This window comes from Gouania willdenowi, chromosome 9, assembly GCF_900634775.1.
Source record: "Gouania willdenowi chromosome 9, fGouWil2.1, whole genome shotgun sequence".
NCBI lineage: Eukaryota > Metazoa > Chordata > Actinopteri > Blenniiformes > Gobiesocidae > Gouania > Gouania willdenowi.
In genome coordinates, this window is record NC_041052.1 from 18,322,015 (window position 1) to 18,349,397 (window position 27,383).

Sequence of the window (27,383 nt, forward strand, 5' to 3'; positions counted from 1 at the left end):
TGCTCTATCCAGGATGGTCCTTTATTTTGCCATAAGTACCTTTCTTTCAATGGCCTGAAAGGCAGCAGAAAGATAAATAATGGGTGAATGATGGGTGAATGTGGATAAGTTGATCCGTTACCAGATAGAAAATGCAGATTGCTAATAGTGAACATGCAGAATGAATCCTTCACATATTACAGTAAACCACTGTTATATCTAAATCCTTCATTATATATTTTCCTAACCCTAACCCATGTGTCAATATTCAAATAATGTTTTCATGTTTATTTGTTTCAATGTGTATAGAATTCAGTTTTTATGCCGCGTATGTCCCAGTATGCCCTGGAATAATTCAACCTGACATTTTAGAAATAATGGCTGTTCCCTAAAAAAAAGGTTTTACCAAAATAATGTATATCTGATTACACTACCTTCCATACGATTCTTTTAAATGATTCTTTTTTTGAACAGATGAAGTTGTGTCAGCTTGTTTGATAAGAACATTTACTTAAAGAATGACAAAGAAAATGTAGTGTGAAGCCTACAGTTTGACAGCGTACACCATGTTCGTCCTTGGTACACTGAGAATGAGTGCTCTAAAAATGATGTGCGGTCCTGTGACGTCTGAGGCAATCGGTCCAAATCTCTGCCCAGTGACAGTTCATTACTGTGTTGGCCACTTGCCCACTAATCGACCCAACATGATAACATTTAAAAACTTGTACTATACGTATGATGATCATGGTGATAAAAATAATGGTTGTGAAACTAACTAAAAAATACATATTTTTTTCAACCATAGTTAAGCTTTGTCAAAGGCTTAAATCAACCCCAATGGGTCCTTGCTTTAAGAGCAAATCACACTGAGTACACACGAGCTTGTTTTTTTTTTTGGATGTTTTATGTGGAACATAATCCTTTATTGTGCTTCATAAAACTAGATGTATTAAAAATGATTTCCAGAGTTATAAAATTGGATTTTGCTCTGAGAAAGCTAGGATACACTAAAAGATGTTCTTCAGTAGATTAACAGTCCAAAGAAGTTATCACTGTGTATTTATGAACTAAACTACAACACAGGAGCCTAAACATAAATATTTGTTTAAGATTTTCTGATTTACTATAATTCATTGGTCGATAAATGACAAATAATTCTTATATTAATTACAAACTACAAACAAAAAAATCAACCAATTATGAGCCATCGTTCTCTATAATGACTTTTCAATGCATTACAAATGCTGTGCACGATACCTTAAGTATTCAGGGTATAAATTCCATTTTTTTCATTGCGTTATTGTTGTTGAGCAACACGTTTACATTTTACACTTTGTATGACTATGTAAAAAAATATTGTTAGTTGGATGAAAGTGGTAAAATAATATTTAGTTCACCCACATAAGGGCAGCTGTGGCTCCAGCAGTAGCTAACCCCCATTAGTGGGTGTCAGTGAATGAGTCTTTAAAACACGTTCAACAAAATTAACTGTGAGACTGTAAAATGTTGTTTTCCATTTTTACCTCTAGTTCAGTCCATTGTAGGTTTTGGTTTTACTGCTAAAATAAATAAATAAAGTTGAGTTGCTGAAAGTCAAGAAATTCCATGTTAGTCGTCAAGTTTATCTTGTTCTAGTTTTCATAGAGTTTGTAATATGCATGTTTTTTACCTGGAGCATTTGTTTTAGTCTGTTGTATTTGCAGATGAAATAAAGCTGCGCTATTTCATAACTTTTGAGTGTGCACTACTTAAGATAAAACCACAGTTTGCAAACGTATGGGCCCCAGTTAGCTGACTGATAAATGTAATGATGAAGTCCTGATTTTAAACCTAAGAGTCCTTTAGTGTTTTCAAATATCAGATACAAAGACAGGTTAAACCTCTTGTACGCAACTACTACTCCTGTATTTTTCCAGTCATTTATCTTTTTCATTAAGCTTGCTGTCATTCAATGGAGCATTAATTAAATTTTGTTAATGACTTATTTGCAGTAATCATTTGCATATTTGGTTAATAAGGACTTGTTTTTAAATAAGCTTTCTGTTTCTCACCTGTTCTCTTTCATTTAGCTGTAATGGCCAGAAAGACAAATTGGCTGATATGAATCCATTTTAAATCACTGCCCTAATGGCTTAATAAATAAAAAAAAAACATTATCTGTATTAAAAAGACAATACAAATACAAATTGGTCATGAGCCCATGCACCTTTTAAAAAACATAAACAGTGGCAGAGAAACACTACTTCAATGAATGTTGAATGTTATTTTTTGTGCAGATAATGAGGGTCATGCAGGCTTTACGAGACAAATAAATGCTTTCTTGTCAACACTGCTGAACACTTCTCCATCCCTCTCCCTGTGCAGCCTTTCTTTCTGCTTCAGAACGATAAGAATCAATCTCAGCTCACACTGTGCACCGCGATACATCAAATTCATTACTTACAAGCACACCTGCAATGAAGGACAACTGCGTTTATGTGGCCTTATACGAGGCCCAGCCAAGCACACACACGGAGAACCCTTGGCTTGGCCTATATATCATGCTTCTAAATTTAGCAAGATTTAGTGCTTAGAGACATAAGTGTGCTTTTTCCCTAACCCTGGGAGGATTAGTGTTGGTGTGACTGCTAGTTAACTTAATGCTTCAAAAGATTAAAAAGCTAAATTAAAGGCAAATCTTTTAGATACCCATATAGTTGTATTCCAGATGTGAGTAACATGCTTTCTGGATGTTAGAGTGTATTCTTCCATCTTTCTGTGTACTAAAGTGTTCAGTAAGGGCCAGCTCAGGTGATACAAAGCCTTAATTGTCTCTAGTTTTGCTAATACTTGGGTTGAAAACCTTGTCTGGTACAGCAAGCCTTTTTTTCATCTTTACTCCTAATTCATTTAATATTCATATCATCTTTCTAATCTCTTATGCAACTCTGGCCTCAGAACTAACTCATTTTCTCTCTATTCTTGTTAAAGGTTTATAATATTGACCAAAGCTTTTGACACTTATTCTTTGGAAATAACTTAAAATTCACTCAAAGCTGCTGGAGACAATATATTTTTTTTTTATCAGATAGACATAATGTAGGCCCAAAAAAAAAAATTTGAGTGGCTCATATTTGCCACTCAAATGTATCACCGTGAACACTCCATTTACTGACATTGTTGGGAAAGTTTTGCACATTGCATTATGGGATGTAGACTGCAGTCCCGTAGACAAATGCATTGAAATGTTTTGTCTTGAGTTTCTTCGCCAGACAAGGAGGATGGTGTTTTGGCTTAATAACACTTTTTTTTTCTCGATTCTTCTCTGTATACCCGTAACATCGCTAGACATTCAAATTGGCCAGATACAAAACTTTCCATGCAAGCCCCAAAATAAAGATCCGCCGCGCCATTGTTTTGCCACAAATTTCAGTCCGAGAAACTAGCAGAGATGCGTCGGGAAGTTGCTTTAGCAGAGTCTTTGAGAGCAAACACAAGAAATCACGGGAAGAATAAAGTAAAAACACTTAACGTTGCACATTATATTCCTCAATGCAATGCTCAAAAATTTTCCGACAATGTCAATAAACAGAGTGTTTATGATGGAGATAAAAACTGACTTTAGAGAGCGGCAATTTCCACCTTTTACATATTTTTTCAAACAAAAAATCTTTGATTCATCAATCATTGAGTCCTACACTGTCTGCACTTGATAAAAATGTTTTTGCCTCCAGCAGCTTTACCTGTTGCTTTTACTCCATCCTTTTCAAAACCACAGTTTTATACAGTTTTAAAAATATAACTGAATAGCGCGTTGTAAATTTACTGCAGGTAATAGTAATAACCCTCTGACAAGGGTGACATGAATATGGTTCAGTTAAATATTTCAGCCATCTCATAATAAAAAGATCAGGTTCAACCAAAAAAGCCATTTTGAGTTGTCAAAGCAACGTTTGTTTCAGTTAGGCCAGTAGTTCAGTTCTTCCTGTGCATTATCAGTGACAAACAGCAAAGTATGAGGCACTGTGCTTGTGCACTATATCTTCATTCACGAACACCCTTGTGCAAGATTTTGGATGCCAAGGCTAAGTAGTAAAGAAAGAGTAAAGAAAAGAGGTTTAAGTATAAACTATTGTAGGGATGAGAACAATGGCCCGATCAAAAAACGTCTAAAGTGTTATCAAAGAGGCAGAAACACCTCCTGACACCAACTTTTATCAGCATGCTTAGCAAAAGAAAGCATGTTCAGCGTGTCTTTTATTCACCATCATTCAGCTAAACCTGTTCTTTTGCTGAGCATGTACTTTATATCAGCTGTTAAACATTTATTCATTTAAGCTCAAGGTGAAAGGGTGTCAATAACCGCACACCAGACTCACCCGCTGCTTCAAATGTCTCAAGGTGATATAAACAAAACCAAATGTAACACATATTATATACCAAGTGATAATCTTCAATACTTTCTGTGAAATTTCAACTATCTGCAGGCTGTGGAGGAGGAGAAAGCGTGTTGGTGACTCGACTCACTGTGTTGGCAGTGAACTCCACTGAATCCCGGTGGACATTTGCAAACATAACCAATGAAGGTATCACCCCTGTACGTCTCGCTCATCTCACATATTCCTCTGTTGTGGCAAGGGTTTGGATGGCAAGGTCCTGTGTAGAAACAGAAGAAACCAGAGTAAGGAATAACGCTTTGTACAGAGAAAGTAATGGACTCTGTAAGACCTGGAAAACTGTGTTTGTGTTCTTAGCAGAGATTTTAGTCGACTATATCTGGATAACTTTTCGTATCATGTATTCATGATATTCCGCTGGAGATTTCTTCCTATAAAAAAAGAGTTTTTTCTTCCCACTGTCGCTAAATGCTTGTTCATTTGGATCTTTTTGGGTTTTTTATTTTTTACTATGGACTCTTTATGCTACATAAATAAAGTTTAATTGAATTGAACTCAATTCCTGAGCTTAGTAACACCTAAATTTGCTATTTTAAGGTGGTCATTCTTCTTCTTGAAAAGGTCTTTCCTCGGGCTGATATTTTGAACTGCATCATTGTGCTGTTGAAGACCCAGTCATCTCCAACAGCCAAAAGAGAGTCCCAATGCAAACCCTCAATATAGCACAGCTGTGGTTTGATGCCTGTGCACACCCGAGGCTCCATTGTTCCATTACAGGAAAAAGCACTACAGCGATCGAATGTGATGTTCTGGTTTTTCATTGGAGGTCATCATCAGGGCATGCAGGTTTTTTTTCCAATTTTCAGAGACCCAGATTTGAAGCTCCCTTGCAAAGTCCAAACAGGCAGGTTTGTGGTGTCGAAGGAGATGTGACTTTATAAGAAACAATCCATGCTATGCTAATTACCTACTCAAATGTGTTAATTTGTGCCCACTGCCATCAGACTGTTCAACACCACTGTTCAACAATAACTGTAACCACATTGACCCAGTTCTTAAATTGTCCTTTGCACAGTTGTTGTTTTTCTTTCTTTCTTTGTGCCATTGTTGTTGTTATTTTTCTAATTATGTCTGTTAACACCTTTTGCACTTTTATCCTATGTTAGTATTTATATTTATTATTGTTCTTAGTCTTTTTTCTTACTGTATATACTGTGTTGCTGCAAATGTTAATTACACCTCTGGAGATTAATAAAGGTGTATTCTATTCTATTCTATACTCACTATATCTCTCTATTCACAATTCTCCCGATCCAACCTACTCGCCACAGGTTGAAGTCCACAGGCGCTAGTTTTGAGATAAGGGGCGGGGCTAACAGTGGTGGTTTCTGATGTAAGAAGCCACCAAATTGTCACAAACCACCATTCTCAGCCAATAGCATAATTTCATTCTAATAGCCAGGTTTCAACTCTCGAGGGCAGTCACTCTTAAACTTCACAGCAAAATAAGACAAATTGAAATACTTTAATTCTCATCCAACTCTTGAAACTTTAGTCAATCAACAACAGTAGTTTACACAGATTTATTTTCCAGCAAACAAGGGGTTTTGAGGTTAAGTTGAGTTACTCTTTAAATAAATTTAACAATCATACTACTGTACATTGAAGGAGATAACTTTTTGCCTTTGCCTTTAGGAGGGCATGACCAACATACAACCCTAGCCAATCATAGCCATGATAAACTATAAAGTATTTTCACATTTACCCAACAATCAATCAATCTGTATTTTAGACACAAAAAAGGTCCATAAGAAAACATGTAAAAGAGACAGATAAACAGACAAAACAGAGAATATACCACTATTATAGTCCATATAAGCAGTTTCTCTAGTGCCTCCAAAGCACCGAGCTGTACCTGGTCAGGCCTTATAAAAAGAGTCATCGCGAGTCATAAATTTATAAACAACAGTTGTTATGATAGTGTTTAATGTGGTCACATTATTCTGCACAAACAGCAGACTGGCACTTGTCCAACGAGGGACTTTCAGTAGAATCCTAAGAGCATCGTTGTATGCTACTAGCTTTTGTATAGTATCACCACATGTGGGCAGTATAAAGCGGTGTGCAGTAGGCTTTAAACAAAGCTATTTTCACATTTTCTGTACAAATTCCAATTTGTCGTGCCAGCATGTTCGCTTGTACATACAATTTACAATACTGCCTCTGGATGTCATCATCATCAGAGAGGTGACTCCTGATCATGTGACCAAGGTATTTCACTTTTTCCACCACAGCCAGTTCCCCCTCCCGACGAGTAGAATACAGGAAAATACTGCCTTACATCGGTCGCTAGTCCTCACTACCATTTCTACACAACTAAACTAAACCTATAAATAATTAAAACTAATGGTGATGAAAAGACGAAAACACTGTGACTCAGTTTAGTTTAGTCAGGAATAAAGTGGGGTTGAAGAAAACAATGACAGAAATTATGAATCACTGAAAATTAACACCTTTACTGGGACGAGAGCATGGAAAAAGGCTGGAATTCAGTGACTTTTTCCTGTTTTTTTAAAGTAGTCATGAGGGTAGTATTGAGCATGTTGCCCAAAGGGAGGGAATGCTTCACTTACTGGGATAAAAGGCATAAACCATCATCAAGTTACATTATGACCACACCTTAAAAAATATATTCAAAGAGTCCGCACAAACACAAGAACAGAGCTCATCCCGATTGTGGTTTTATTGATTTGATTATAGTAGATCGAAAGCAACACAGTTTTATGTTCCTAATTTTCCAGTTGGCAGGCACAACCTTTTCATTTGGGGGTGGGTTATCATTATTAGTTTTTTACCTTTGCATTTATTTCTTGTCATGGTTTGAAAAAGATGCTCTGCAAAACAGCAAGTGCTTTAATAAATGCAGAGACTTTTGCCGCTTCACTGAATGAGAGGCACAGACTTACTAGATAATTAATAACTGACCTTCCAGCACTGATGCTTAAAAAACAGAAGATGCAGTTTAGAGTGGCAAGTGAACACAGCATGAAGGCCCCTGCAGTGTGGCAGTGCTAAATAAATGTAATAGTGGATACGAATGGTTAAGGAGCATTCTGTGGAGTAATATCGAGCTTCTCTGGCTACAACAGTGGAGTGCAGGGGTTCCCTGCAGCTTGTCTGTGCTGGCCTACTGACATACTGGAGGTCCTGTTAATGCAGTACTCAGCCTTGTACCTCGAGTTATCAGAGAACAGCTGAGAGTAAAACAGCATTTGTTCAATTCTCATACTGCAATCTTTGTCCTATAGGGCCTATACTACAAAGCTGGATTTCCTCTTATTGCTCTAACTTCTTGGATTTCATCAGTGTGTGCTGTCCTACGAAGCAGGTTAACGTCTTGTAGTGCTGAATTACCATGGCAACTTAGGCTGAACACCCAACATGGTCGGAACCAGGTTTTGTTCTGGATAAGATCTGAGTGATTAAGAAAGTCCCCACCGACCAATCAGTTCTCTTGGAAAATGACCTGCCCAATAAAAGGACGATCATTGTGTGAACACGTCACTGTGTGGATCTGATGTGACGCTGACAGGAGAGAGAATAATTATACATCGATGCAATCCTTTAATTTACCAATTACATCCTATAAGAAATATAGATTTGTATCTGATGGACTGACCTAAGTTAGTCAGCTGATGAAGCCTGCGTGTGTTGCACGCTTTCAGACCGATAAATACATTAATCCATTCATTTACGTATTCTGTGGTGACGCAGAGAGCCTCAGTCCTGTAAGATAATATAAAATATAAATCTAATCTACCTTATGATGTAGGCTGATCTGTATGAATGCAGGATCAGAGCCAGAGACAAGGTAAAAGTGAAACTGATCAGATTGTCTGTTTATTATCTCAATAATTTGAGCATTAACACTATCAATTCCTGCATTAATTCCTTTAACTAACAGTGTTTATGCTCTGAATTAGTGATTTTAATTCTTCATATTTTTAAAGAATTATTCCTCAATTGTGACATAAATTGCTCTACACAGTTCCTCCGTGATTGTGATTGGTCTGACGCTGTAATCTCCACCTCTGTCACTAGAGCACACATTAACTTAGCGAGGTGATATCGAGATTCGTAGTATAACTGCTCTCTGAGAATGTTTGGTTAGGTAAAGCCCGCTAACAGAAACAAATCCAGGATATAATTATCTAGCTTCGTAGTACAGGCCCTAAGTCCTCAGAGCTGGATTGTTATCGTAAATAAATAACACTCATGGACAGTCTACCCCAATTTGACCCCAAATGTTATTGTTTTTAAAGTTAAGATTTATTTGCATGATCAATGTTCTAGATAGCATAGTGTTTATGCTGCACTTACTTAAACACTATTATAGGATTAATACTTCAGCTTAGCTGTGCTCTGGCTCGTCATAAACTATCTCTTTTGTCAGTAATGACAATTTTCCCAAAGTGATCCAATGACAGAGACTTTGTACTGTCGATACCCAAATTAACATTAATATATAAAACAAAAGATTTAAGTCGACTGATTGATCGGTTGATTGATTGATTTATCATATGAGCAAATAAATCAATCAGGTTTTTAATAGTCACTGATTGCCGAAAAAATCGTCCAACCACGGTACTCAATAAATGTTACAAATACAATACAATAAATGTTATCCAATTACATTACTGGTGCTTATAATATGATTTGTGGTGAATTATTCAAAATGTAATAGACTTACCTGCAGCATAATACTTATTATAAATGAAAAGGCTTTAATGTGTTGTTTCATACACAGAATAGTACCCAAGCTGTTAAATAGCTCTTTACAATGACTTGCCACCATGCAGAGCCACAATGGATCAACATAAAATGAAAATATACTGCTTTACAAAGTAAAATGTAAAAGTTAATCCTTGAAACAAGTCTTAAATGGACTTTGCCTCTTCAGATAGGATTTAGAATTCAATTTCTAATATATATTTCTATTAAAAGGCAAACTGTGTTGTGACAGGTCTCTTATTTCATTTTAAATGATAAGCAAAGAAGTCGTCTCAAGGGCAACGCCATCATGTCCTCTTCAGTCAGCCTGACAAATTAGCAGCCATGTGCAATTGACAAGGTCAGGTAAACTATCAGGTGAAATATGAACAATGTTGTCTGGCCAAACATTTTGAACCCAGAAAGCAAACAAACTACAAGAAAAATAAACAAACATCCACGAAAATGATACGTTTAAATTACTATTTTGAAATTATGAAGTCTCTTGTAACAACATTTCCTAGTAATCCTATTAAAGCCATTCCATTTTAAAGTCAGGACCTATATCATTCTTTAAAGGTGTCCAACAGAGAAATGTGTCATAGCTTTCACAGAAGCCAGGCTCTCTGACAGAATACTGAAGGGTTCCTGGGCGTTTTTGATGTGAAGATCTACGGTCGAACCTTGTTACACTGACAGCTTCTCTAATGGAAAGCACATATGGTGTGAAAAAGGGGCAAAAGAAGGTGGGAATTGTTAATTAGGATGAAAGAGAAAGGGAAAAAAGATAACATTGTTCTTGCTTTCTTTTTTTTATTTTCTGTCCTATTGTGTTTTTAAGGACACATTTTTTTTTCTGTGTAATTACTCCTCCTGCTCATACTGGTCATGGAGGCAAACTGTTTTACTTGTTACTGTTGTTTGATTGAGTTTATTATCATATGTTGTTGACATCAACCTGCCTAAGGGACTAAAGATGGAAATTAGCCATTGGATATTTACATGTATATGTTTATTAATATGTATTGTCCTTGTTTTAAATTAAATAAACTCAAACTTAACAGTGTGGCTAAAAAGCAGTTTTTAGTGTGAGTGAATGCTAAAGTTTTAGTACCAATCTTGTTGCCCTGTAAAGGGCAACCATCAATTTGATTAAATGTCAACAAAACTGCTGAGCACATAAAACAGGAGGTACATTACTTCACAGATCAAACTGGTTATTACTTTTGTGGTATTGCAATAGCTGGTAGATGAATATTTGGAAAATGTGCCATTTTCCCTTTTTAATTCACCATTTTCCGACGGCTGTATCACATGTATGTTAATCAACTGATGACATCATCAACTACCCCGAGGTCTTCACCATTTTTGATTTTACATGTGCAAAAACAATTAAAACAAAGCAAATGAACAGATAATATAATAAACATTTGTAACATTTCAGATTATCAAAAGATTACCAAAACAGTTTCTGAAATTGAAATAATTTGTGCATCGATGACGTTTCGTTAAACAGTTAGTGATGCTGGAAGTCTGAATCTGTGAATATCGTGCCAACTTTACTGAACAGTGTTACGGTCCAAATAGTATCCAGATAAACTGGTGACTGAAGTCCCTTCAATCACCCATGATGAGTTGCTTCAACATCGTGCCACTTATTGGTCACTCCATCACTTCAATAACGTGATGACAAGGGAACAGAAAGTGTGCAGAGGCGGTGACAGGGGAGAGAGAGAGCACTTCTTCTCCGGCCGTACGTTTACAGCACTTATCATAGACAGTTCTGCTTTTACGGTTTAAATGATCAACTACAGGATGAGTTCACCCAGAATGTAGGCTTATTCAAGGCTTTCATTTTGCCCCTGTAAGTTGAGGAAGTGTACAGCTGCTGCAGCTGTCCCACTGTAGCGGGAGGGAGGGGCTGCTGCCTCTGCTCTACAGTGACAGCCAGGGGAGTTGTCGCTTGAAAGGTTAAATTTAGGTCGGCAGGACCTAATCGCCAGAATAGTGCAAGTCGGGTCGCTTGAAGGGAGGTCGCTTGAGATCGCGTCATTTTCATTGATTTTGAATGTATTCTTGTCTCTTCAGTCGCGTTCGGTGTGAACGCACCTTAACGGCAGCCATCAACACAGACGGAAGTTGACCACAAAAGTGAGGAGCACCAGCAGATTCATTACACCACCTCTGGTTCCTTTAGTTACATATCATGGGCATGTTTTACCTAACATCCATTTTTTTTTGTTTTGATTCATCTATATATTAACGTTTCAATTCTCCAGTTCATCAGTTGCGTTGCTCCTTTTTTTGTCCGTGAGTAAAAGTCTGCCCCCGTCTGTGGGTCCTCTTTGTGTGCATAGTTCATAGTTTCCCCATAAATATCCAAATATCACACAAACAGAAGATTTAATTTCAAAACAGAAAAACGCTGCTCGTCTGGTTTTGAATTTGTTTAAAAACTTTACAACCAAAGAACGAAGGGTACACGGATTATTCTTATAACTAAAGGCAGCTCTACTGATTTTGCTGTTTTATACAACTGGCTTTTTTTTTGTAATAGCAGTACTGACGGCAGCTGATTGAGACAAAATATTTTAAGTACTGGTGCAAGAAAACAAGCGGCTTCTCCAGAGATGCAGTGGGAGTAAATACTGTGTGTCGTCAGGGAATGCGCTCCTTTTCCTCTGAAAGTTTAGTTATGTACGCTGGAGTGCTGCGTGTCAGGAGCAAACATAAGCAGCTTTCTGTGAACATCAAATGCTATTTTCTAGCACAAGCTGTGATTGATGTGAGCCTTTGTTTTCGCCTGGCACTGACTGCGTGATTTCTTTGGCGGCGGCAAAGGGAGGCCAATCAATCAGCAGAGGGAACTTGACCAATGGTTTAACAGGAGAACGCATCCTTTGTTTTCCTGCAAATCCATCAGGAAGACTTGATATCTTCAGGGTTAATGCTACACATGTGCTCTTACATCTTGGTGGAAAGCTGACACAGATATTACGTCTTTTTGAATGTCAAAGGAATACTAATTATACGGAATACCTTACCCTACATATTCCACCTTAAAATATATTGTTTTAATCAAAAAGTCATGGGTTTGGTTGTGGTTTGGAATCTTAAAGGGGACATATCATGCAAAATCCACTTTTTTAGCCCTTAAATGCATTTTAATGTATATTTAGATTGTTTAGAAGCACAGAAAAGTTCAAATTAGTCTCTTCAGGTGCTCCGTTGATATCTTTATATTCTGTTTTTGGTCATATTTTTCAATCTGTTTCGATTCTCTATTACGTTTTTTGAACAATAACGTCAGCGGAACTGCCAAATTAGGACATCGACTCCAGGCCCAACACTTCAAGCAATCCGCCATTTTTATTTCTCGCTTTTATTTTGTAGTCCAAGCTCCAGGATGCAGAAGTTACAAGAGGAGAAATCAAAATGTTTGGTTGTTGGATGTAGTAACCCACACGCTTCATTACAACGTCTCCCAGCATCAGAACCTTTTCGAAGTGCCTGGTTGAGTTTTATTTTTCATGGAAATGTACCCACATCTGTGGGTAAGGTCATTATTGTGTGCGCGCAGCACTTCAAGGATGACTGGTTCAGCAACCTCCACCAGTATAAAGAAGGATTTGCCGAAAGATTTTTTCATGATTGTGGGTTCACTTCCTTCTATCTTTGGAGACGACGAACAGAGCACTTTGGTAAGCTGTAAATAACGCTAAAAAGTGTGATAAGATGTCCCTGTCATTGTTTTGTTAGCATTAGCAGTTGCACCGTCTTCATATGTTAGCGCTGTGTGCTTGTTTTAGATCCTTGATGATATGGCCTCCTTGATTCAATTCTAAAGTTTTCATTAGTCATTTCATTTTGCCGTTTTTGTCTTTGAAAAGACTGTATTAAAATGCATTTCCTGACGTTAGCTTGGCACTAGCGTTAGCTCGGTGCTTGTGTTAGCTCACTTGTTAGGGTTCTGCAGGTTCATCATCTTCATTTTCATCTCGCTCCGCTGGGTCCGACTCTGGCTCAAACATGTAAAGCTGGATGGACAAGTCTTCCTTTGTTGACATTGTGTAAATAACGTGTGAATAAACTTTTTCTGCGCCGCTCCATACCCATATCTCTTCTATCAAACTACAAAAATGGCCGAGCAGGGTGGAGTTGAACCTGGAGAGGGGGCGGGGTATGAAGTGTCTCATTTGCATTTAAAGAGACCGCACCAAAACGAGTGGCTCTCAGTAGCACATCAGAAAAGGAGCCTGTGGAGCTATAATAATGAGGAATTCAGACCCAAGCATTGCAGTTCCGCTTTATATAGACCACAACTGTATGATTTATATGTAAAAAGGAAGGATTTAAAACCATGATATGTCCCCTTTAAGGTATTATCTGTTTTCATATATATATATTCAAATCAATTCTCTGTACCGATTCTCTATCCCTGTGTTGACCTAATCTCTACAGTCTTTACATCAGTGTTTGGGGTCAAAACAAGGTCAGAGAAGGCATTAGTGGCAGTTCTTGGTAGAGCTTTCTGCTGATCCCAGAGAAGTGGGTCAGGTTGTGGGGTCACCTGAGCATTTATTCTGCAGAAGATTTGAACGAAGTGCTTTCATCACAGACACAAATACAACTGGAAACTGTAACCAAGCTTTGGCAAATTGTTTTTGAGCCTCTTGACAAATCTCGGCTGAACAAGGCTTACATCAACAGCTGTAATCACAAAATTTCTTCTACTGGGAAATAACTTCCAAAAACATTTTGAAAAAAAAAACAAAAAACAAAACATAAATGAAAGCATAACTACATTTTCAGCTGTGGCGTGTCCTTCTGAAATACAAAGCGGATAACTGAGCACAACAGTCCCTTAACTAGAATTACAGACGTTCTCAAAAGAAACAAATTGATAGACAATGAATGTAATTCACATTTAAACTTCAGAATGATAATAAGCACTAAACCCCATCACTGAGAAATGGCATGGCCTAATTGTGTCACATATTTCTTTATCCGACATCCCTCACTATGATGGCCTCCCTGGTTCGTGGCCTTGTGGTCGTTGCACCCACTCTGTAACCTCCGATGGTGAAGGTTGGCACTGCACCTCTTAGCGTGAGTCACTGTGTGGTCAGGCTTTTAGTGAGTCCTTGGCCTCCTACCTTTTCAATGGCCTTTCCACTCTACAATTTAAGCCTCTCAGCAAAGGTGAAAGTAGTCGGAAACGAGTTTTGAGGAATCTGCTCTGGAATATATCAAGTGACTATTTGGTAAAGGTCAGCATCATTTGAGGATAATCTCAGAAAATAATACAGAGATAAAGGGAAATTTGCGAGACACTAAAATGTCATAAAAATGTCAAAGATGTATTATGTCCTAAAAGTACTTTTCTGGTTAGCCTGCACTGAAAAAAAAAAACATGTTGGAAAATGAATGTGGGAAAAAATACTAAAAGAAAAAGAAAAAGAAAAAAAACACAGGGAAAGTGTGGAACCAACATGTTCATAAACTAAAAAAACAGTTTTTATTGTTAGTGATAGGAAAAAAAACAACAAAAGTTCATATTTCAGCTTTAGAAGTGTGATGACAATGTGTACCATCTAAGGTCAAATGAAACTTGCACTGGTCCCTTTTTACAGACCAGTAAAATGTGATTCTAAAAAATGTCAGCCTCTACTGAAGATCAGCAGGACGTACCTTATTATAACCTTAGGTGCATCATTTATCTGCGCCTAAGGGTATACGTTCACACAGCAGGCCCCGATGAACAATTCTTTGTGTCTGTGGCACCGTTAATGTATAAAATATAATACATATTTATTCATTTTAAGACCTCATTCTCCCTCCTCTGTCTACTTCTCACTCCATCCCTAGGGATGTATATTGATACGGATTTAGCAACTCAGGTTTTTTATCGATTCTCTTATCGATTCCCAAATAGGCTGAAAAACAAGTCGTACATGAGTGCAGAAAAGAATACAGAATGGTTTATTACAATAGATATCAGGCTTATTAATATAAATCTTAATTATTCACTGCTCAGCATAAACAATACTCAAATGAGTAAAATAAATCCACAAGTCAAGTGTCTATTGGCATATGATAATTAATTAAACCTCAATTTTATCATTACCACACAACGTTGGTAAGTAAGCACCTTTCATAGATAGAAATCACAAAGTGCTTTACAATAAAAACACAGTGCTTCCCAGAATAAACAGTGATTTAGAAAGATACAATACAAGACAGTTCATCAAAAAAAAAAAAAAATGTTAACACCAAGTAAATAAAAGAGGTTAATTAAAAGCTTGCCTGTATAAAAGTGTCTTTAGCTGTATTTTAAAGAAGTCAATAGAGTTACTGCAGGATAGAGTTGTTTATTTTGACCGACTGTGCTAGTGCTAGCACTGGTGCTGCTAAGTGCGTCAAAGACACAGCATTGCTTCAGTATAAAGTCGTGTTGTGTGGCCAAATGTTTGGACATATTGGTTGTGTTATTGGAGCACAGATCCCTCTTGCAGGAATTACATGTGACGATCCCTGATGTGTCGTCCTTCTTTGTGAAATGCAGCAACTCAGCTCACCTCTGCTCTGCAGCAGCTTGTGGGTGCGACGTCATCGCAAATTTGCGAGTGGGGTACGTTTGTTTGCACTGACGGCGCAGCCCGGGAAGAATTGTTAGCAGAATCGTTAGGTGTTTTTGTTAGCGATTCCAACGAATCGTTTGACTAAGAACCGGTTCCCAAACGAAGGGCATCCCTATCCTGTTTGATCATGATTTTCAGCAGGTCCTCACAATCCTTCTGACCTTTTGGGTTTGAAGCAGGAGGTAGAAGTTACCACAGGGATAACAATGTCGCTTTTTGATCCATGGATGTCAGCTCTTCATTGTGAAGCGAGATTCAACAAGCGTTGGATTGTTCACCCACTAATAGGGAGCGTGAGCTGGGCCGAGATCGTTGTGAGACAGGTTGGTTTTGCTCCACTAATCATGTGTTGCAATAGAGATTGAAACAGAAAGGAAATCGAAAAAGTGTAAATTGACATGAACACGACGCTGAAAAGGAAAGGATAGAACCTGAAACAGAATTTTGGACATTTTAAAATCTACATTTGTAACTTTAGATGATATGTAGATGTTAGCATAGTGTACACCTGTGTTTCTCGAATGGGGGTACCCCCCTAGGGGTATGCAGTGGCACCACAGGAGGAACTTGAGCGAGAGTGAAAAATTAAGAAATAAAGAATCTTGGTCCCACCCCAGGCATGAGACGACCAGCAATTATAAAAATTCTAGAAATAAATCTATTCAGGAACCACTGAATCAGTGTTTTTCAACCTTGGGGTAGGGACCCCATGTGGAGTCGCCTGAAATTCATGAAAAATGTAAATGTTTTCATGATTATTCTTTTTTTAATTATTAAAACAACACACAATCTTAAACAGCTGTATTTCTATGCTTTCACTTTGTGAAATATGAATGTAGTTCAACCAAAATGCAGTTAAAGCTAAATATCTGAGCTCAATCATGATCAAAAACTAATTCTAGAAAAAAATATATATATTTGTTGAAAAAAGTTGGGAACCACTGCACTAAATAGGTTTTCATGCCACTTATTTACAAAATTAGATTCTTTAAAATGTGTGTTATCACTCGTTCATTCCATCATTGAGCTCTATAGTTGTTTTTGAATAATTTTCTAAACAAAATGTTGTCGTCGGACAAAAGGGGGTACTTGGATTCAGAAATAAGAGAAAGGGGGTACTTGAGCCAAAAACGTTTGAGAACCACTGGTATAGACTATAGAGTACACTACACAACAATCATCTATACAGCCAGGTTATGTGAGTGTACATAACAAATGCTGATATGTAAATCAAAGAAACAAAGGCTGTATGCTAAAATCTTCAAATATGTCACAGATAATTTGGTCTCCCACATCATCGTGTCCTATTTTCTGTCCCAACCCAGTTCCAGGTCAGTGGTCACCAGTCCCATGTAATTCAGGTCAACTTTAAACCCAATAATTGCTTTTTGTCTTGCTTGCTTAATTTTGAACCAAACTGTGTACAGTACACATAAGAGAGACCTCAAAGACATCTCGCTCAGTCTCTTGTTTGGTGATGTGGGTTCCATCCATCAACATTTACAGGGTTTTTTTTTTATTTACAGATAATAAGTATTACACCCACAATTCAAGTTCATTCCAGGCTTTAAATTAATGAAAGGGGAGAGCTGTGATTATCTCTATGTCTGAATGCTGTGATGGGATGTCAGGGTAAGCCCTGCTGGGACAGACTGGGACAAAGCTCCAAAGCTCGAGACTCATAAAACAGTTATTTGCTGTGATTGTTTTTTTTTTTTCTGATTTGATACATTTGTAGCAGGTATTTATATTTTCAATGCAAAATGTGATATATTGTGTAAATATTTGTGCATGCGTGTGTGTTTTGAGGGTGCATGCTTGTGTTAGTGTTTTCATTATCAGGCCAAGTGATTAGTGTGCGAGATTACACAAATCTTTGCAGGACGCAAATGAGTGACCTTGAATCCTGGATTATTATGTCCCAATCCGAAGCAAATTATTCTTGTTTTGACCTATTTGATCACAAGTATCTCAGAATAAATTTATATTTAAAAAAAAAAAGAAAAATGGGCAAAACAATTAGATGCTGAAGATGTACTTCAAAGTTTGTTTACTGCAACGCTACTTTACCAAGATGTGAAGTGACATTTTAATTACAGCAGTGATGAAGATGAATCAGGCTCGTGTTTACTGTTGTCCTGTGTGGTCATGCTTTTGTAATAGGACTCTTGTTACATTTTGGTTTGTTTTTTTTTTTTCAATAAGCAGGACTCATGAATACAATCACGCTTTCATATGAAGACAATTTGCAATGGAGTGCATGCATGATAACTGTACTAGATGCAGAAACTAAAAGCAGCAACAAAAAAAAACAAAACTCACTTATGTGCACCTCTGGGAGGGGGTATGCTGTAAACTAAAGTGATGCTAATGACTAGCATTTAAGGATACTGTGCATTTGCTTGAAAAATAAACATGTTAAAATTGGTATAGATTACTGTAGCTTTCATGGTAATGGATTATAAAGTTGGAGCCATTACATCAGCGATCATTTTTAAAAGCAGCCTTAAAAATCAAGCCCCATACACAGGCATTTAGAAAATTCCTGACTTGAAACAAAGCTGCGCTAAGGAATAGTGGTGTCCTTGGTCTGATATTGATAACGGGAATCTGTCTGATATTAGCAAAACATAAATCTGATCGGATTATATCGGCCTGCATCTAAAATCTCTAAAAGGAGAAGTCCATTCCAGACTATCAGCAGCTGACAGAACTGTACTTATTATTTTACACATTAAGAGTATTATTTGTTTTATTTTATTGTTTTTGAAGTTATTTTTTTTGCATGTATTATTTTTAAATGTAGAATATTCCTATGTTTAAGTTAAACTAGTGGTTATTTTGCACTTATCATTATCATTTATATCAAATGACATAAATGATATATATATATATTTGTTATTATTGGATTTATTGAGGTTATTTATCAGGATATGCCTATGTTTAGGGTTAAAATGTATGCAACCCATTGGTTAATTGGCTATTGTTCTCTCTATGAGTAATATCACTTGTTCAAGCCTTTTCTAACATTCCACACTACAGAATAAGTAATACAAGTATGAATGATTCATGCTTATATCAGATTGGCCAATACTCAGGGCTGCAATATCCTTATTGGAAGTAAGAAAGTTGGATTGGGACAGCCCTACTAAGGAATCCAAGGGTCTGATCAGAGAAATGCTGCTGCTGAGTTTAATCACAAAGTGGATATAAAAGAATCAGCCCATATCAAGCATGAAAGGATGTCGAACTCTCTTCCAGCCTGTCTATTCTTCCCATCTCACACACAAACACACATGCATTAAAAATATATAATAAAATAAAAATCAGGTTATGAAAGCATTCAAATTTCCCACCTGCTGAAGTAGTTGCCTCGCCATCTGCTGCTGTAGAGACACACAGAGGGGAAAAGAGAGGGAGGAGAGGAAAAAGGAAAAGTTAGATTAGCTTTATTATAACCAACTACGTCACAGGATTCACGCCAGTGGCTGCACATAAATGCTGATTCGACAATTTCTATAATTATGCATGCAGATCCACATCTGGAGTGAAGTTCATGAGCGCGTATTGTATGTAAAACACACCTGCTCCCGCCTATAGAGACACTGTAGCAAACCATCAAACCAGAACTGGAACTCTATCAACCCCCCCCCCACCCATTTCCACTTCTGGTCAGTTGCCCTTTACTAATACGCGTTCATCATTCTGGACTAGTGTAGGATTACCCCCTGTGGTATTAAATCTTTTTGGTTGTTTTCCCATTTCTAAAATGCAGAGCCCAGCTCCAAAGCCTGTCCTCCGTCATTACTCCAGCCCTCTATCTTCATCATTACTCATGAAAATGCTCCAAAAAATGCCTGAAAGCAGGACAAAGTAATTCAGCTGCAAAACAAGGGGGAGCAGACGCACAAAGGGACAAATAACAAGGCTTTGGTGAATAGTTAGAAATTCGCTAATGTGGGTGATTAAATGGAGGAATGGGTTGGTGAAAGTAACAAGGCCTGTATATACAGTATTGGGATTTGCTGCCCTATAGAGCACATTAAACATGTATGTTTAGCGCGCACACACACACACACACACACACACACACACACACACACACACACACACACACACACACACACACACACACACACACACACACACACACACACACACACACACACACACACACACACACACACACACATTACTCTACAGCGAATAATAACGCCTGCCATTGCTTGCCTAATGAAAGTGTGATTCAATATCATGCATGTTTTCATCTACTGTGCTGAATGCTAATTGGATAGAACCATATGGCAAAGGGTTAGAGCACATATATCATAAGGCAGGGAGTTTGGCCCAGCAGCAAATCCATTCATGTTTTAGAAACTAAATCAATGATTTCCTTTTTTTTCCTACTCCACAAAAATAAATGCAGTGCATTTATTTTTTTTCCTCAATGCAAAATGTTAGTGCATGGTTATTTGATTATTTACAACAGTGTTTCTCAAATGGGGGTATGTGTACCCCCAGAGGTATGCGATAGCACTACAGGGGGTACTTGAGAGAGAGAGAGAGAGAGAGAGAGAGAGAGAGAGAGAGAGAGAGAGAGAGAGAGAGAGGAAAATTAACAAATACGTGATAAAAACTATAGAAATAAATCTATTCAGGTGCCAATAAATCAGTGTTTTTCAACCTCGGGGTCGGGGGTCTGTGTGGTCGCCTGATATTTTGGAAAAATGTACATAGATTTTTTTATTTATTTTTTAATTATTATTCTACAATCTTGTATTTCTATAATTTCACTTTGTGAAATATAAATCTGCTTAAACGTAAATGCAGTGGAAAAAAATTCAATAAATCTGAGCCAGCAAAAACTCTTGATACCAAAATGGGGTCACGATCCAAAAAAGGTTGGGAACCACTGCACTAAATACCGTTTCTTTCCACTTAGTTACAAAATGAGATTTTTTTAAAATGAGTGTTATCACTCATGTATTCCATCATTATGCTCTATAGTTGTTTTTGAATAGAATTCTGCGCAAAATGTTGTCGTCGGACAAAGGGGGGGTACTTGGATTCAGAAATAAGAGAAAAGGGGGTACTTGGGTCAAAAAAAGCACGAGAACCACTGATTTACAAGACGCCTCAAATGTACTGAGAACCTGTGTGTGAGAAGTGTTCTCTTCAGACAGAAAAAAACCACATTCTTGAACACTGATCTGAATGTGAGAGGAAGCTTCCACTGAAGCCAAGTTCTTTTCCAACCTCTTGTCTGTCTGGCAGCAGAAGCTCACTGTTGTGTTTTTTTTTCCATGCACACGGGCCAACGCAATCCCCCAAACTAAGCACATTCTACGCTTCAGTTGGTGTGGTTTTTCCTCTCCTTGCTCACCATCAGGGTCAGGACACACTATTGTAGAGTCCCTCACATACTGTAGCCACACACACAGACACGGGCGCAAAAAGAGATAACAAACGCCTCGGAGCAAAAATAACTTTACACACCCACCCACACATAAATACACATGCTGAGCAGATGGAGATACATAAAAGGAGGATCTCTTTTTTTTTTTTTTTTTACAGGTGTCAAAGTGGTGAATCATAGAGGTGTATAACATGGTGAGCATACAACACATGGGGTGGTGAAATGTGTCTTCACCCCTTATCTTTTTTTTTTACCCATAAAAATAGATATTAACTGAACGAATCTAATTAAATAAAAATAGCAGTATTATATTGTAAATTTTTTTTTAAAAAATAACAAAAATAACAAAAGAGCATAAGCTCTGTGCTACTCTCCTAAAATAATGTCTATAATGGTCATTAGTACCTAAAAACGTTACTCTGGGTAATTCTTACGGTTTCAAATAAGAGTACATTTAGTATTTATAGATATTTACACAGATGAGTTCAATAGAAAGGGTATTGTTGCATACATCCGTCAAGGCATCACATTTGCAAACCTCATTTATTTAAATGTGCCGTCCTGCACATCGTGATATAGAGAGCATGCTTCTGTATGACACGCCAGCAAACTGGCATACACTGTGAATATTGACTGACAGCTGTCGGCAGGCAGTGATAACAATCCATGCAATATTCTAAACAGTAACCGACAGGCTTCTCCAATGCACAGCTGACATGGCCTAAAGGTGCTAAGTGAAGATATAGAAGCGAGTGCAGGGGAGGAAAACAAGGAAAAGCAGCGTGGTGACAAGCTTACAGTACAGTAAAAGAGCAGCATGAAGACAGAAAAAACATTGTGCATGTAAACACTCCTAACTGTACATTAAATAAAATGGTTTAATGTTTATTTTATGGTTAATATATAAAAGTATGTTTATTGATATTAACAGGATGCTTAATTAGGGAAAACAGCTTTAAAAGAGCAGAATCAGAAAATCGGCTGTTTTTGCTCACGAATGCCTATACCATCACCGGACAAAATTATTAATTATTTCTATTTAATTCTCCTTGAAAAGGTGTCATCTACCAGGTCTGAATGATTTTGGAAAATAATCTAATTGCTTTTTTTCCCCTCAATATTGTGATTTAATATGTGAATATTTCTTCAAGGACCTCTTGTCATGTATTTTTCAATAAACACAAGCAATAAATCAATAGAAATATAAAATATACATTTGAAAGCACAAATTACAACAATAAAAACAAATCTGTGGCTTTACCTCTTCAAAATATCTAACTAACTTCACTTTTCATGAAACATGTAGACTGCACTTTGTTACGGCAATTATTATATTAATCATCATATCATCAAATGTGTGTTCATGTGTACAATTTTGCATGTGTTTATACACGATGACTGCGTTATTCGTTATCCTTTTGAACAGAAACGTTGTTCCCTTGCTGAGTCATGTTAGATTAGATTACGTACTGGCAGTACAGACAGACTGTACTGTATTCACAGTGCCAGGAAAAATCTCTACTCTCTCTACTCAAGGTCTCATAACAAAGCTCTGATAAGCAAAGCTCTGTAGAAGCAGTTATTTTCCATCAGAATCCTTCCTCACTTCACACCCTAACCTTCCCCTTCCTCTTCATCAGCTATAAAATGTATTGTTTTACTCTTTCAGGGTTCAGCGTGTCACCCCTCCTTTTTTTTTTTTTTTTTTTTTTTTTAACTTAAGAATACATTTGGAATCATAAAACTGTACAATAAAAATCACTGGAAAATCACTTATCTGCTATTGCTATTGATTAAACACTCTCTGAACTTAACAGGACAGTACAATAAAAAAAATTGCAGCCTTTGCGATTAGAAAATCGCGTTTTATGATATCTCGATAATACCGCAAATGCAATTAATCGTTCAGCCCTATCATCTACCTTTCCTACACTCATAAAACGGTTTGGCAGTGGCGTGGTAGGCTCTACATTAACTTCCTAAAGTCAATTACCATGTCAGGCAAGTAAGGCATTCAATGAAATATCGGTAAATTTGCTACTTTTTAAACGTGTATCCATTCAGTCACCAATTAATATTGTAATATGTCATGTTCTTTCACTTTCTTCTAAGCAAAATTACCTTAGAATAAACCAATGATTATTTGATGTAATTGATAAAACTATACAACAAAAAAAGAATGAAATCTAATCTGGATTTTTATTTTATTTTTGAATATTTCAGTTCTCAGCAAACAAGTACCCTAACAATCACAAATCTCCTGAAATTATACAAAAATGATGAACAGGTTTCAAATGATACAGAGGTCAGGAAATCTAATACATATTAAAGGCACCAACATATTTACCAATGTTAAGATAAATTTACATAGTAATACGTAATTTTGTTGCAGCAAATATCTCAATAGCTCATCCTCATTGTCGTGTCAAAGTTGCCCTCTTTGCATCACGTTTTTCTTCTTCTTTCTTGTATTCAGTTTGACTAGCAGTAGATTTAAAAGCAAATACATACTTAAACACATCTATATGTCCATCACTTTCACTTCCGACACTTGGAACCCTTACCCTAACCCTTACTTGCCAGTCCCAAACGGGCAAGTGTTAATTCCTAGCCCTGCTTTGAAATATTTGCTTGAAAAAAACTTATTATCTACAATAAGTGCTATTCGTATGAAGTAAAAGCACAATTTTTTTTTTTTATATTTACACCAAATACGCACAGGATATCACAAGTGGAACTTGGCGCTAGGTCACGTCAACTAAACCATTTAGGTGCTTGATTGATTTTAAATAAGAACATTTAGGAATGTATTCATTCTTAAGGTTTGACTTTTCCTTTTTTAAATCTTGGAAATCTTGAAAGCGCAAATTTCTTGACAAAAATGGAACTATTGAAAGCAGTTGCTGAGAAGTTAAACAAAAGCGCATAAATTATGAACAGGAACATTATATACATCTAAGAGGAACTTCTCTTGACTTATAATTTATGTATATACGTTAACCTTAAAGTGATTGTTACTGACCTGAGATACTCAGGCTGGATCATAAACAATATTTGCAAAGGCAAAAATTAGAAACCTCAATGATAAATTATAAAAATATTTGACCTTTTCCAATTGAATGTTTACATCATCGAGCTGTACGTGTCTATTAAACTGAGTATTTAAAAGTGAACATGCTTTTTGTTGTGGATTAAGTGGTTTTACCGTGTGGTTTCTCTTGCATTAACTCTAACCCCATGAGACATTCATAACAAATTCAACATCATTGTTTTTGTCTGTCAACATTAGCCTTTGTAAGAGATCAGGCCAATACACACATTAACAATAATTATGGTGCATCGCACAGTTGTAGGAAGCAAATACACTGTCTCTGAAGGAAATGATCTGTTCAACATTTTTTTTTTAAATGACACAGTTGTGTGGGAAATGTGTTGAGTTGTGTCAATAAGTGCTTTCAGCAGGACCTAGTCTGAATTGAGAAAATATAGATGAAATAGACATTAGTGAAACAATCAAATTTAGGCAACAAACACTAAACCTACAGGTGTAAAAAATCCCAGAAAGTGTAGTTTTAATTAATTACATTAAGAAATTGCTGCTTACACAAATATGAAACTTTCAAGGTCCACGTGGAACTTTTCTAACCAGTCACGCCACAGGTCACAATATAGTTTGATTTAAAAAAAAATGTCTGAAATACATGCTGAAATAAAAAAAATTTTTGAAAAATTCCAAGAAATACTCAAAACAATATTTCTGCAAAACAAGGATATCATGAAAAGTGAAGGAACCTTTTTTCTAAAATCAACATATGTTCATTTTTTAAAAATCCAGCCCTCTATCAAATCTTTAGGTAAACAAATAATAAGTCTTATTGATAATCTGTTGAAATAAACCACACTGTTGCTTGAGAAGATAAGGATAAAATACACATTAGTAAAACAATAGAATTTAGACCACAGACACTAAACCTAGACAGGTGTAAAAAATCTCAGAATGTTGAGGATTAATGGGTTACAACCCAAAAATCTCAGGGAAACCAATGAAAAACTGAGCTCAATTCAACATCAAGGATCTGTAGTTTAACACTTTTCCCTTCACGGCCTGTCATTCCACGACAAAGTCAAAAACAACCCCGCTAGATGGATTGTCTTGCCGTTTAACAGTGTGGCATTGAATATGACAGTCGGCTGTCATTGCTAATGCTGGAAGGCCAGACTCCACTGACAAATCGTGTTTGTGTCAACTTCAAGTTTAAAAGGAGTTTTAAGGGTACCTCTGCAGCCCCAAATATGGCAACGTTTGAGATACACCAGCCATTTTATTTATTTTATTCATACGGTGACGTGGGGGAAAAAAGAAAGTCTATAAAATCATTTTTGGAGCAGATGGATTGGCACTAATTGTGCTTTTCGCTAGAGCTTGACTAAAGTCGCCGAATAAAAAGTCATTAGCCATAAATGAGCAGTTTTAATTATCAGAGTCAACATGCCATGGTAGCAGAGTGAAAATATTACATTATTGTAATAATAAAAGGACATTTCTTGGAAAGGCTAATGCATAAACTAACTTTTAACATTTCAGGCTATTTAGCATGAACATTATTTACTCTTACATAATTAGGACGTTGAGGGAAATGACAGACATTATTAAACAACATCTTGATTTATTTAAATACTTTGTCATTTTCATTTTTAATAACGTTCATGCAATAAAGGAAAAATGCAGACTTTAATGTGTGATGTATTGATGCGGTAATGTGTGCTGCAGTAGCACAACATATATCACCTTTACTTCGAACTTCCACCCACACACACAGACCCACACAAATACACACATGGACACACACTCTCCTATCACCAGCAGATGCTTCCTGCACATCTATCGCCCACATAACAACAACCTTAAATGTGTTTGTTCCATCACAGCAGTGCTTACTAACATTAAATCATCCTGCTATGTGGTGGGTGGATAACTGTGAAATGAGTCACAGACAATGCTGGCAATAATTAGGGAGGCCTTGTCCAAGTACTTCTCATCATTAGGTTTCCTCAAACTAACAGAGTAGGTGCATTAGCACACTCCTTAATATGAAGTGAAGTGGCAAACAAGAGTTGGCCCAGTAAATAAGCCATCCATCCTCATTTTACTCATGCATCAGTGGGTCAGGAGAGCAGGGTGACGTTCTCTATCAATATGCGCTTTGACATGTGGTTTAGTGAAGGGGACGGAAAGGAACCCATCAGAATGAGGGCAGAGACTCTTTTCCTTCAGCTCGTCTGGCTTCTATTGAAGCATCACATGCCATTTTAACATTTTCAGTTCATAAGCTAGAGGGTGAGTAAGTAAAACAAGGTTGCAAATAATGAACTTTTATTGCAATGATTAGGACAGGTGTAACAACTGTAGGAGTTTAGAGTACAGCTTTATTACACATAATGGTGAGAAAACAAAAGCAAAGCAGTTTATTGCAGGAGTGTGAGCATAGCTTTATTCTGTGCTTCAATATTAATGTCTTAAATTTTAAAACTGACAGCTGTGGAGCCAGCACTTTATATTCATAGGAATTCTTCCAAATATATTTGCCCTGTCAGAAGAAACAATGTCAAGAAGTATCTTCCAACAAAGGAAAAAAGTTGCACTGCAATATACGTAATATGGGAAAGTAAAGGTAGTTCTATATAGTGAGATTTACACAGTTACTTTTGGCTGTAAGTGATAGTCCAACTGACCACTGGGTTGTGGACCATTTGGTACCGAGCTGCAAAAAAAGAGTCAAGTTTAAAAAAAAAATAGAATTTTATTTGATTTTTCTATATGTTTGGGTAATTTTATTTTATTCTCACAAATCCAGTGATTCAAGCCACTCCATTCACGCAACAGCCACTGGATTCCAAATAAATGTTAGCCAGGAATAGCTTGGCAAACCAACTGCATGTTATGTTACAGAAAACCTATGGAGTAGCCCACTTTAAGGGCAATATATCATTATTGAGCAGCATACAGCAAATTATGCAAAATGTATAACGTAATAACATTAACAATGTGATGTTTGCATACGTGAATGAAGGGAAACTGTGAAATGATCCATATGGCAGCAGTCTTGTAATGAAGAATGAAGATTGTTTTAAGTACCACAAACATTATTTAGTGGTACTTTTTTAGTGTAGTAACTAGCTAAAAAAAAAAACAGTAACCAC

General features: G+C 36.8%; 1 protein-coding gene across 2 annotated transcripts in view; it reads right to left on the reverse strand.

The window, feature by feature from the left end:
* LOC114469886 (EGF-like repeat and discoidin I-like domain-containing protein 3) overlaps positions 1–27,383 on the reverse strand; it is a 139,094-nt gene that overhangs the window by 85,380 nt on the left and 26,331 nt on the right. Inside the window, exons 2-3 of one of the 2 annotated variants that reach the window (XM_028457774.1) lie at positions 19,123–19,149; positions 4,486–4,614 (exon numbers count right to left, since the gene is read on the reverse strand). In XM_028457774.1, coding sequence (XP_028313575.1) covers positions 4,486–4,614; positions 19,123–19,149 — 156 coding nt within the window. Of the gene's footprint in view, positions 1–4,485; positions 4,615–19,122; positions 19,153–27,383 lie in introns of both variants that reach the window. The other variant, XM_028457773.1, reaches the window with a different exon arrangement.